This window comes from Morchella sextelata (genome assembly GCF_020137385.1).
Source record: "Morchella sextelata strain SCLS chromosome Unknown scls_17, whole genome shotgun sequence".
NCBI classification, from domain to species: domain Eukaryota; kingdom Fungi; phylum Ascomycota; class Pezizomycetes; order Pezizales; family Morchellaceae; genus Morchella; species Morchella sextelata.
Genome location: NW_025408632.1, coordinates 1,511,664 through 1,524,394, shown reverse-complemented (window position 1 = coordinate 1,524,394; position 12,731 = coordinate 1,511,664). Strand labels below are relative to the sequence as shown.

The 12,731-nt window shown below is 45.5% G+C and overlaps 4 protein-coding genes across 4 annotated transcripts; 2 read left to right on the top strand and 2 right to left on the bottom strand.

The window, feature by feature from the left end:
* Window positions 1-2,213: 2,213 nt before the first annotated feature.
* H6S33_004493 (uncharacterized protein) lies at window positions 2,214-2,847 on the top strand (the record flags this gene model as incomplete). Its single annotated transcript, XM_044835860.1, has 3 exons — window positions 2,214-2,403; window positions 2,465-2,633; window positions 2,694-2,847. The coding sequence occupies 3 exons, from the start codon at window positions 2,214-2,216 to the stop codon at window positions 2,845-2,847; spliced, it is 513 nt and encodes a 170-aa protein (XP_044691231.1).
* Window positions 2,848-5,300: 2,453 nt separating this feature from the next.
* H6S33_004492 (uncharacterized protein) lies at window positions 5,301-6,573 on the bottom strand (the record flags this gene model as incomplete). The annotated part of the gene is made up of 6 exons (XM_044835859.1): window positions 5,301-5,513; window positions 5,591-5,918; window positions 5,978-6,072; window positions 6,143-6,233; window positions 6,310-6,391; window positions 6,453-6,573. The coding sequence occupies 6 exons, from the start codon at window positions 6,571-6,573 to the stop codon at window positions 5,301-5,303; spliced, it is 930 nt and encodes a 309-aa protein (XP_044691230.1).
* Window positions 6,574-9,461: 2,888 nt separating this feature from the next.
* H6S33_004491 (uncharacterized protein) lies at window positions 9,462-10,782 on the top strand (the record flags this gene model as incomplete). The annotated part of the gene is made up of 3 exons (XM_044835858.1): window positions 9,462-9,517; window positions 9,648-10,351; window positions 10,469-10,782. 3 exons carry the CDS (start codon window positions 9,462-9,464, stop codon window positions 10,780-10,782), a joined length of 1,074 nt encoding a protein of 357 aa, XP_044691229.1.
* Window positions 10,783-11,073: 291 nt separating this feature from the next.
* Window positions 11,074-12,731, bottom strand: H6S33_004490 (uncharacterized protein; the record flags this gene model as incomplete). Its single annotated transcript, XM_044835857.1, has 9 exons — window positions 11,074-11,116; window positions 11,177-11,462; window positions 11,526-11,800; window positions 11,867-12,069; window positions 12,139-12,163; window positions 12,361-12,405; window positions 12,495-12,533; window positions 12,596-12,630; window positions 12,687-12,731. 9 exons carry the CDS (start codon window positions 12,729-12,731, stop codon window positions 11,074-11,076), a joined length of 996 nt encoding a protein of 331 aa, XP_044691228.1.

Here is a 12,731-nt window from a genome sequence, read left to right as displayed (position 1 = left end):
GACCCACAACATATATATATACATCCTCTTCGTTGGCGAAACCATACCTCTATCCTCACTCAGGGAGTTCGCGCGCGCAAGTGTCCGACATATATGCGACTACGGTCAATAACTTCTGTGTTGCTTGCCATCTGAGATTTACGTAAACACTCTCGGGTTATGCCGGGTTTACGGACAATATTCCTTCTTTGTGAAGTAGAAGCCGTGCGATATCGATACGAAAGAAAGTTATGGTATCCTAGACCCTGGGCGCGGACCGCAAGTGATGGAGGCACGCGACCTTCCGCAAATGATGCGCCTCCGAGATCTTGTCGGCTGTCAAACCGTTGGGGCGTTGGTGGTTTCGATGCATGGAGTACTGGGAGGCCGGCCTTCTCTAGAACCTCTGCTCCCTAGAGCTATACCAAACTTATCATCGTGAAATTTTCTGTTCTGAGAAATGGGAAGAATTGTACTAATTTATTTGTATCTAGCTTTAGGGGAAACTTTCCTTCATGATGAATTCTCACCACATCGTCAAGTCAGCTTTGCAGGTTTCTGCGATCGACCCCTTAGAATACAACCCCAAATCTCAGCAAAGCTCTTCTCTTTCTATACAACTCCGGATACGAGCCATGGCCACGGGCACTCCAAAGAGTCATTCCAAGCGACGCAAAGTTGTGAAGTCAAAACCAGCTTCAGCAATACGGTACGGTACGATGACCGTGCTGAAAATCCCCTTATTAGCTAGCTAGCTAGTGTCAAGAATAAACAGCCCCCCACGCAACCAACCTACCAAGTCTTCACTGTCAATTTTGGATTGCCTTCTAGCCGTGAGCTGAACCTAGCTTGAGATCCGTTGTTACCAATACATGTATTGCCTCGATCGTCATAATAATTGCACTTGCAATTACCTAAGCTTGCACTTTCAGGTTTCTTAATTCCAAGTCGGGTTGGCTGGCTATTTTTGTCTCACGTATTCGCCCGCTCAGTCGGGAGATCATCTCAGCTCGATCTCGGCTGAATCTGGTTCCGGGTGCAGAGTGGCATGAATTAGACTATTTTCTAGCTGCTTTTAGGAGAGAGGGTAGAGTACAGGCTTTACACATCTTTGGGGACTCTCCAACACGGCTTCATGTGCCATTACCGCGGCACTTTTTTTTTCTAGAACAAGAGAAGCTGTTCAAGCAAGACATGCATGGGGTTCTATTTTGGTCTAATGCCTGCCGTTGTCTTGGCTAACGCAATGTGTACCGGGGGCCGTTATCGACCCTAGTTACTTAGCTCGGCTACCTAAAGAGTACTACATGTAGCTATAGGGATACCTACATTTCTAGCTGTAGGTACGAATTTTGAGCCTCCCAACCACCGGCCTTCCCCGAGCGAATCCTTCGGTATTCCACCCGGCCCCCACATTGAGCTGGAATACTTGTTCTGTTGTATTTTCCGATTGGAGTGGTAGATGGGGAACCTTGGTGGATCGGGTCGTTAGTAGAGTAATATCGCATATCTTGGAGGGTTGGGGGAAGCTTAACACGAGGTCTCAAGCTAGGATGAGAAGCGAGGGGGTTGTGGTATTCTCTATTCAGCTGGTTCTGGCGAGACGTTACGGTAGGTACTCGAGTGAGTGGAGTGGTGCATACAGATTGAGTCTCTTTCTATAGCTACCAGCTGTCATAGCTACATACATTGATACGGATAAACAATGGTTCGATCTATGTTCTATGTATAAGCTACATAATACGCGGGAAAAGTACTCTAGCTCGCCAGATAGATGTTTTGTGGCGATTTTATTATTAGAACATGACACTATAGCTCGAGTATAGTACCAGGCACTCCACTTAAGCTTGTATCGCCAAGGGTAAGAAGAGTCACTCGACCACATCTTAATACGAGCTAGCCAACTAATTTGGAGAGTATGGCCAATTAGTATTCAAGTACCCTCGAGTACTGCCCCCTGGCTCACCAAACGTCACTGCACGGTAAGTAGTGTGCGTTCCATGGTACGAGGGACCGTGCATACGATGCGATATTATTATCATATCCAACACGACTATTGAATTAACTATGAGGAGGACAGGTACCATACAGAAGTCTTTATATACAGCCCTTCCCACCGTCCTTCTTCTCTCCTCACCATCAGCTTCTTCACCTTCGCTCTACATCAATCCTCAACAGCTTCACTCGCTTTACCAACAAACACTTTCGTTCAATCCACGATACCAATAATCAAAATGCAGTACACTCTCCTCAGCACTCTTCTCATCGCCGCTACCGCTGCCGCGCAGACCACCTACCGTGTCGTCGCCGAGCCTAGCACCACCCTCAACACTTACTTCAACCAGATCTCTTGGGTCAACCAGGGAACTAGTTCTCTCTATGCTGGTGACGCAAAGTTCAACCAGGCCGCTGAGCAGTACATCGGTAAGTAATATCTTTAGATACCAATTGGCTCTATAGTACTGTAATATTGACAAGTTTATAGTGAACTTCTCCACGGATGGTTACATGAGCTTCCTCTCATGGCACACGGAGCGTTACCAGACCTTCTATGTCAATGAGCACACCACTGGGCCCGTCAAGGTTGATATGTGGCAGGGGATCCCACAGAATGCAACCCAGAAGGGATTCACCATCGATGATGGCTACCTTGGGTGAGTTTTTTATGCAAACTTTCCGTTTTTGTTCTTTAAACAATGCTAACAGTATAATAGACTTGCGGGTGATGGCAGCAAGTGGTCTTTGTGCCCTACCGAGACTGGTGGAAGGACCTACCAGTTGTGGTATGTCGATGGCGATGCGGCATCAACCGATTGTGTGAGCACCAAGCTTAAGATGCAGGCTTACGGGCTCTGCACCTCAGCTTAAACTTGGACAGCAGTTTCCAATATGAGATGGGAGAGTGACCGGTGGAAGAGGGGTGGTGGGGAGGTATAATATATAAAGGAAGGGGTTGAATGTATAAAAGGCGGTCAAGATTTATTGAGACTAAGTTAATGTCTGACATTATAATTATACTTTTCGATAGCTAGATTAGTTTACAATAGAGAGCATCATCACGCTGCCATATAATTTTTATCCCTTCGTGTGTTTTCAGGACATGTGGCGATCTGTGGCCCACCATACAAATTGTATGAGCTAACTGCAAGATTGATCCACTTGTCACGCAAAATTGCTCTAAAAGATAGTGTAGTATACTGTTTTTCGTTAAATTGCGTCTATCACGGCGCCGTCGTGGGCCTAACATGTTGTGATTACCGGAAACAGACGAAGGGATATTGCTGCAAGGAACGTTGCGAGTGATGGGTGGTGAATGTAGCGCCAAGAAACTCAGATTTGCTTCGGGAAAATTTAAAGGGCAATGACACTCATGCCTCGAGATTAATAGATAATAAGTTCCAGTGAAGATAAGACATGCATCAACTTAGAAGGTCTAACAGCAAGTTTTTGGTGTATTTTCACTTCTACTCCAATAGTAATTGCAGATTAGGGCTTACATTTTCGGGTACTTGTTACCTGTCGTGAGTACTATTCTCTCCTTTAAATTTAGATTTCCAAACTCAGTAGTTTATTGAGAATATTAGTAAGTTATATACATATATTAGATAATACGTTGATTTATCGAATGATTAAGAGTCTCACAGTTGCCAATGTCCTCAGCATGCACACCGTTATCCGTACATATGAGACATGGCGTGTCTAAGACTGTAAAAACGTTGACGGGTGGCTCTCATAGGTATGCAAGATGTCATTCATGATTTTAGAACCGGTCATTGTCTGGCAGGTTTTGGTTGTACAGGGTCTCACATAACACGTTAATGCTCCAAATTTTCGCCGGTCAACCTTTTTTTCCTTTTCTTTTTCTTCTTGATTCTAGAATTCAATCATATTCTTCTTTTTGAGATCCAATGTTCATGCATGCCCACGTGCATGGCGCTGTTTAGATATCTCTTGCCCCTGCATTCTCATTTTTTGAGCACTTGACGTTCCTAACGTAAGATCTATTATATCCTTTCGATAGAGGTTTTAAGCGGAAATGAACGACTTATTTTTTTGATAGATCCGTACCTGTGGTAATATATATAGGGTGGGTATGCGTGATGGCAGTGCAGTCAATCGGGGTCATGTAGAAGCAATCGTCGTCCTCGTGGTGGCTCATGAAACAGATATGCCACCTGAATTAAACATGAGTCTCACAAGTAGTTAGCACTTTCCGTATGCTCCATTTATCTGACAATAGAGATAATAGTTAAACACTGTGGCACCGCGCGTAGAGGAGAAATTGCCGATAGAAAGATCTACAAATTTCGAATTTTCGGACAGTTGCGCGGGCAGTGATCTTTCTGTTTTTTTTTTCTAGATAAAACTTACCGTGTGACCTTCACATGAGAAGATGAATTACAGCTAGGCAGGTACCAAAATGATCTTGACAACTGTATGATTTATCACCCTGAAAAGAAAATCGTCGACATATCTATATAACGAGTGATAGACTGTGAACAACACTTGACGTCGACCCTGCATGCATGATAATCGGCTAACGGCGCCCCAAAACCCACCAAGCTAACCATTTTGCACACACTACACAGGTTAGACACCTTACATAATTATTCACGATGTCCAATTACATGAGAGATGCTCAATTATTTGTTATTGTTAGTCAATCCAATTGCGCAAATCTATACCCCCCACGTAAGACAACGTAGTATGTACCTATAGAGGGATGATATCCATACTCTATTTCCGAACACCCCCGAGTGGTGGCCATTGTGAGGGGTGATTAGAGAATTTCGTTCGGGCAAGCTGGCTGTTGATGTGTTGATTTTAATTTTGAGAGCCATTCGGGTGAGGTGAGAAATGTTCTTTTTGACAACACTTTGCGCGGATAATCGGCTTTGGAAGACCGCGTGTACGTGAGGATAAGCTTTTTTCCCTTGCTTCTTTTTTTTTTCGTTTCAGTCATAAAATCACCTTATCCCCAATACTTGTATGAACCCCCCCACCCGCGGCTGACCAGTTGCATGTCTTGTCCCAAATCCACATCAATCCTATGTTCCGGGTTATTGGTACAGCAGAGGTCCTCTACCAACCTCTGAATCAATGATGGTTACAGACCTCGCCAAAATTAAAACTAACATGCTCAGGAAAGAATTTTCTATATGGGTATCCATTCTACTTCTATAGCTATGTAGTTACCCCCCTTGGGTATGCTTAAAATTTTAGAAACCAAATGACCGACCATTATGCAACGTGAAAGACCGACAAAGTAAAACCCGAATAAGAAGAGAAATTTAGCTTTCAGTTTTTAGGAACAAGGTTACCTACACGGAGTAATCATATCCACCATTGGGAACAATGTTCCAAAATTCTTCAATGATCTCCTTTTGGCCACTTGGAGCACCGCGAACAGCCATGTACCTACGGCCATCGACTGCTGGAGTCCACCCACCAGGGTTCGTGTCAACCACGAGACCGCCGGCTTCGGTGAGAATAAGCCATCCCGCAGCGACATCCCACGCCCAGCATCCACCCTCCTGCTTCATATTAGCTAATGAAAAAAGCAAAAAACGGAGGTGTTCGTCATGGAAGGTTGGAACCAAAAGAAACTTACCCAATACAAGTCGATGTTTCCAGCTGCAACAGCGCAGAAGTTCAAGGCAGCAGATCCCATGCTTCTGAGAGAATGAACCATCTTGCCACCTTCTTCGGGGCCAGCAGCAAGCTTGGCGAAGGTTTCGTACTTGATTCTCCAATTATGACCCTGGCGGTCACTGCCCCATTCAATGGCCACAAGTGCCTTTGAAAGTCCTTCAAGTGGCGAAGGGTAGGTCTTGCGAGGAAGGCGGATCTTGTGGGGGGTCGGGGTGGCGCCATTGGTAGCGCCACTGGCACGAACAGGCATGCTAAGGTAGGAGCCCTGATTCTTGATAGCAGTGTACCTGTGATGCGTCATTAGATAAGGGGCGGAAAAAGTCGGATGAAAGTTTTATTAACTTACATGTGAGTGGTATAGGGGTTGTAAACAACACCGACCACTGGCATTTTGTAGACGCAAAGAGCCAGAGAAATGCACACATTTGGGAATGTGTGAACCTGAAAACGTACACGTAGTTAGTATGAAAGGCACCGAGTTAGAAGGAAATTGGGTAGAGAAAGTACTTACGAAATTGACTGTTCCATCAATGGGGTCACAGATAAAAGTAGGTTTATCTGTGAGCTTCTTTCCAGGAACATAGCTTTCCTCTCCAAGAAAACTAGGTTTTATCAGCTCTCTATCCATTAAACAAACCAGAAAAGTAGGTGCAATCGTGAGGCTTAATGGAAACATACTCGTAACTAGGATATTTCTCCTTGAGCTTTCCGAGGACAAATTTTTCAACGGCTTGATCAGTTTCTGTGACCAAATCGGCAGCTGAAATTATAGTGTAAGAAGCTGTTTATTATCAATTGAGTCAACCGAGATGGAAACTTACAGTTCTTTTTGGTTGAAGTTGTGCTGACCAGCGGATTGGCGTTGGTGATCATATCTCCAGCGAGGTGAGCAACCTCGATGAGAAAGTCGTGAACCTCTTGGTGGTTGATTTCGTCTGCCATTTTGCGAATTTTTCGAGAGCTGGTAGGAATAATCTGAATTAGAAGGTCTGGGGGAAAAGGTAAGCTTTGAAACTTGTGATAGAATTATGGATCGATGATGAGAGAAATCTTCTTTGAAAGGTCGGAGGTATTTGTGGTATATAAATACATCCATAGCTCCTGCCAAGCCTAGGGTGTTCCTTCTTTACCAGGGGTAAAATCAACTTGCACATACCAGGGACACTGCACAAGCGGGGCATTTTTATAAGGCACAGAATGAACAACCAATAAAGAAGGACAGAAGGAGAAAAGAAGCGGGAAGTTGAATGGATTGAGAGCTACAGTAAGTAGAAAAACAGCCAAGGGATATTATGCTTACTTTGTTTTGATTTGTGGCGTTCAATTAAGGTGCGGCTCTGTAGAGGCTCTGCTATGGCGTATTCAGTTTAAAGTTTTGTGTCTGTCGATTGATGGAGCAACGCAGCTAGCTGACCAGTGACCTGTGATTTCTGATTTCTCGAATTTGGCGACTTTTGATAACTAGATCTATAGACTTATAATAAAGATTTTAACAACAATAGCTCCAGGAGGAAGCTTTTGAATTACACCCCCGAGGTGGGGTTTCTCTCATGTTCAGGGGGAGGGGGGGGGGGGTGTGTGGGGGGGCGGGGGGGGGGGAGGGTTCTGTTAGCGGGGTCGTCAGCGGGGTCAGTGGGGCCCACTTGGTAGGTATCTGCAGTATCTTGGTACATGTGTAGTTACAAGTATCGATAGAACCTGGATATTAGTTATTCCGGGATTCGAAACTCCCCTCCCCTTCTAAAGCTGTCCCTGATGACACTCGATGTCCGTCGGTTATCGATTTTACGAGATGCAATCGGAGATTCATCAAGTCACATTCAAAATTTCCAACTACGGCAGTTTCCGAAGAGTTTATCTCACGGGGAAAGTGGAAGGAAGATCTAGACAACTCATGGCGTCTTTGTGCAGTACTGTACGTACGTTTTGTGTCTACATGTAACTCAGGGTTGACTGACGTAACTTTGCTTTAGTCTCGCCCGCAATTGCATGCAGGAGCGAAAATGAGACATGGCCATTCGCAAATCTAACGGCTCCCCTGCTCTATCAAAGATAACACGTGCTTCAAGGCGCTTTCTATCACAACTTTTGCGGTGCTTCTGCTGGCGTCTCGGTGAATCTATCTCCGTGCCTTTCCCCTCCTCCTCCTTTTTTCTCCTCCTTGTCCCATCGATCCCGATAACCTACCTATCTACAGCTTGCGGTAAGATTATTGTAAAGGTATGGGAGTAGTCCTATTGGCTTTCCCAGCCATAGAAACCCTGTTTTTAGACCCCTGTTTCTACAAGAATTCTACCTCTCGCTGTACATACAAAAGTACCAACCTATCACTATACCTACCTACAGTACTCACCGGGAATAGAACAGCATCAGAAGAAAGAGGCGTTCAGATACGCGTATACGAAACATCATGTGCTGTCACACAACCGGGTTCTCTCGGGAAAATTCGTTGCCTACCCGGCATGTTGCATTTTGATTTTACGTCAACATCAGCAAGTGGGAAAGTGAGATTGCGATGTGTGTTGATAAGGGAGATCCGGTAGATGAAGAAACGGATTGGCCCTGGCCCAAACCACGTTGTCGGTGGCTCTCAACCCTAGCCCAGTTGTGCAGCAGGCCAACCAACAGAAACAATTTTTGAGAGGACATGGCCAAAACAATTTGTACAACCGGTGTTGGACCCTCCGATATTACAGTACAATCTCGCTATAAGGATATGGAAATGTGACAATTTTGCATCCAAAAATATCCTTATAGGCGATAAGAAGTGCTCAGCTCACCCACACAATCCCTGTCGGGACCAAAGTTGAATCATACACATATCGTTATAGGCCGAATATCCTTATAGAAAATAGCCTTATAACGAGATTGTACCGGGTGTGCACGTAAAGTACGGAGACACCCCATGTCCATTTTTTTCATTGGTTGATTTTTGTGTCAATGCCATGGGTAGCAACCAAAGCAACCAATGGTGCAGGATGATTTTTACTGAGACTTATATGGGAAAAAAATACCGAGACGTTCTCATATATTTTCACTTAAAAAATCGAATGTAATCGTTAAAAATACAAACAAAAAACCAGTAGTATCTCCCCTGCCTACCGCGTCATCTGCATATCATTTCAGGCTGCCAGGCTCTGTTGAGGGTTGTTATTTGATGAAATTGTGGTTGAACCGGAGTCAAATTGAGGTGATGGAGGTTGCGTTGCAAAAGCTGGCAATGGGCTACCTCAAATACTTGCTTGGCTGCCAAATGTCACTTTAATTCATGATCATATCAGCCCAATCAGAGTTCTTTCCAAACCCTCATTTTTAAAAATTCCCCAAAAGGGGTTCTCAGTACTTACCCTTAACCCCCGGTACTGTATCTGCTGCATGCAAGTGCTGGAGAAGAGAGCGACGGGTATGCACGGAAACCAACGGGTTGGGTTTCTCTAGAATCACGGGTTGCCAAGCATTTTTAGAGATGTCGACAAGGCATGGACGGAGTGGCCGACAGACAGTTCAGTCTTGATCCTGAGGGCTCAAAACAACAAACTCAACACCGTCAACATAGCCAATTTATTCACTACACAGACGAAAATCAATACTACAACTATTTATTCGCGCACAGTTAATCTGTAGGATTTATAATCGAGCAGCGCCGAGGCTTTCCCCGCAACAAGATCCGGCCGTCCTTCCAGATGACGCCATCCATCTACCTCGGTCCGGTGCGACCTTAGGTACTTGAAAGAATCGAGAGAGGAGAGCTGCTAATTCTCGATAGCTTTCAGCCAGCTCTTAGCCAGTCAATTGAACAGACACCCTACCTATTCTAAACGCCTCAAACAATGAAAGTTATCACCATCGAAAAAGTCGAGGGAAAGCCCGGCCAAGTTTACTACCCGTACGTAAACCTCCCCGATTATTTGTCTAAAAAGACAATCTGTCAATCATGCCCCAAGCACTCCCTCTGCTCGTTACCTCTTGATAAAGAGGGTTTTTTTTAAAACCAATACTTACGAACCGATATCCAGGCTCAAACTAATTGACCTCCCTATCTCGACTCCTAAGCCTACGGAAGTCACAGTAAAACTCCTAGCAGCCGCCCTAAACCACCGAGACCACTTCATTCGTCAACATCTCTACCCCGGAATCTCATTCGATTCCATTCCCCTCCTCGCGGACGGCGCCGGGATAGTAACCTCTACTGGCAGCGCCGTACCCACTTCCTGGCTTGGAAAGCGCGTCGTTCTCGCTCCCGGTCGCGGCTGGGACTCTGACCCCGCCGGCCCCGAAAGTGACATCTATGCCATTCTCGGTGGAACCAAACACGCCCCCACCGGTACCCTTCAGGAATACATCAGTGTTCCCGTCTCGGAGGTGGAAGAAGCTCCTCTCCATCTCGATGCCGTCGAGTCGGCCGCACTACCACTCTGTGGGCTAACCGCTTTCCGCGCGGTCTTCACGAAGGGTCAGGTGCAGGCCGGTCAGAATGTACTCATCACAGGTATTGGCGGGGGTGTTGCGTTGATGGCGCTCGCATTCTGCTGTGCGAAGGGCGCAGTGGTGTTTGTGACTAGCGGGTCGGAGGATAAGTTGGACGCCGCGAAGGAGCTCGGGGCGAGTGCGGGAGTGAGTTACAAGAGTACGGCGTGGGAAAAGGATCTCAAGTGCCTTCTGCCGAGGAGTAGGCCGTATTTGGATGTGGTTATTGATGGTGCCGGAGGAGATGTTGCTGGTGAGTTATTCATGCTTTCTTTCCTTTTGGCGGAAAAAGGATTGTGGTGATACATAGGTGTGTGGGGGTGCAACGCGCAGTGCATTTTTAGCTAATCCAGTTTGCGCGGGAGGACAGCACGGACTGTACCGTTGCTCAAACGCGGTGGCAAGATCGTCTCATACGGCATGACACTTGGTCCCCAAACCCCCTTCACGATGTCAGCCGTATTAAAAAATATTGACCTCGTGGGCTCAACCATGGGCTCCCGCAAGGAATTCGGGGACATGGTTGAGTTTGTTCGCGACAAGCAGCTCAGACCCGTCATCTCAAAAGTAGCAGACGGTATTTCAATCGACAGCCTTGAGCCTCTGTTCGAGGATATGAAGGAGGGGAGACAATTTGGAAAGCTCGTTGTCAAGATTGCGCCGGAGGATACGGCAAAGTTGTAACAATTTTCTTTTCTTTTGACTAACTATCTTTGTACGTATGTGCATAACTGCGTTGTTTGCCTATTTTGTTCATATCATTTGTATCTTCACTTTTACCATCACAAGACCCAAGAATTAGCATAACATGACATGGCATGACATAGCCTTCATTTATTATGATACTCGAACACGGTTTTCGATGGTTCGATATTGACAACACTCGCTCGCTCGCTAGTAGGTACGTGGTGCGGATCATACAAATAAGAATAAAGAACAGAAACCAAAAAACCAAAGAAGACACGAAAAGGATGTTTATTCGTCACAGTTCAAAGGCTTTCGTGCAGAGTAGAAGTACCTATCATCTCGTTAGAAAACTTACCAGCATTTATGGTAAGAGAAGCAGGATGAGACTTACTGTCTTCCGTAGGCGTGTATCTTCCTATTCTTTATCTCCTTCATAATCTCCCTCAACAGATCGTTGACATCTTCCACCTCCATTCCAAGCACTCTTGTCAAGTATGCCGTCCCCAACGCCTCAAACCCAGTCTCTGCAGCCAACGTGAAGAATGCGCCAATCTCTTTCAACTTTTGGTCTGCGGGCCATGTTCCTAGTGGCAGCTTCATCATCTTTACTCGGATTTCTTCGAAACCGCACGCCTCAAGTATGGGCGCGATGTGAGATGCGATTCCGAATGGGCGGCCTATGGTACAGGATGCACATTAGTATAAGTGAAAGCAAAAAGCGAGAAAAGTCGAGAACATACCGGACTTGTCGGCAGCCTTATTGACGAGATCATAGTACTTGTACATGCTGAGGTCCTTGTGAAAAGTGCCGTCGTCGCTGTAGAGGTGGAAGTCATACTCTGTAATGTCGACCCAACCACCTGGTTTGGTAGTTCTGTATGCCTCCTTCAAGAGGAAGTTCCAATCCTTGATAGCACCATTGAGGTTCCGTATATGGACCAGGTCGAAGTGGTTTTTGGGCCATGTCCACTCTTGTTCGGCGTCGTCAATTTGAAACTCGACGTTTGGTGGGACCCTTGAAAGAATGAGTTAGCTAATTGCGTCTACCTGACAGAGTTATATTCAAAGATGTCAGTCGTACCAGTTGGGTTGAATAGGACTAAGATCTGTCCCGATGACCTTCGCAGAAGGATACTTCTCGCCAGCATCAATCGCCCAAATACCAGTGCCAGTACCGATATCCAATATCATTTGTGGGTCTTTGGGGATAGGAGCGGTTAGTAGGTTCCCACCCAACATCAAAAGATTTATATGGTGGACAATATCAAGACGGTCTTGTTCAGTCTGCAAACCAGTATGTTAGTAACCAAACGATATAAAAATATGTGGGCCTTAGGCAAGGGCAGCCCGTACCTCATCGTTGGGGGCCAAGTATTTTCTGCATTTTGAGTTCTGTGTTAGCTCTTTTTATTTTCTATTTTTATAACACGTTGGACAAATAAAATCCGATGTGTTGGTCTCCGGGTTTATCGCACAGAGCCCAACGCAGTCCTTTGGTAATGGGTTATTTTCCGGCCCAGAAAACCACCCCAAACACCATATTTTTGCTCCCAAAAAGGGAAAAGAAAAACTCACCCATCCTTGTAGGCGTGATACCTCCGACCATTTTCAAAACGATACCTGTCAAAAAAAAAAAAAACGGCTGTCAGATCATTTTTGTCTTCTTCTCCACAAAAAGGGGCCCAAGAAGAGGCGCAAGAGCAGCTTACTCATAAATTGAAGATGCAAGCGACTCGGTAGAAATTTCACTATAATTTTTTTCCGTATTTAGTTGGTGTCATATGTTTAGTAAATAATAGTAGCTACTCACGATTCAGCTACCGAATCGAGTGCCGAGTCGTTGGCCTAAAACATGCGGGTTAGTATTGGTATGAGATAATAACTCCCATAATGTTACTTACAGTCTCATCGACAGAGATATGGCCATCACTAGCACTGTCTGACAT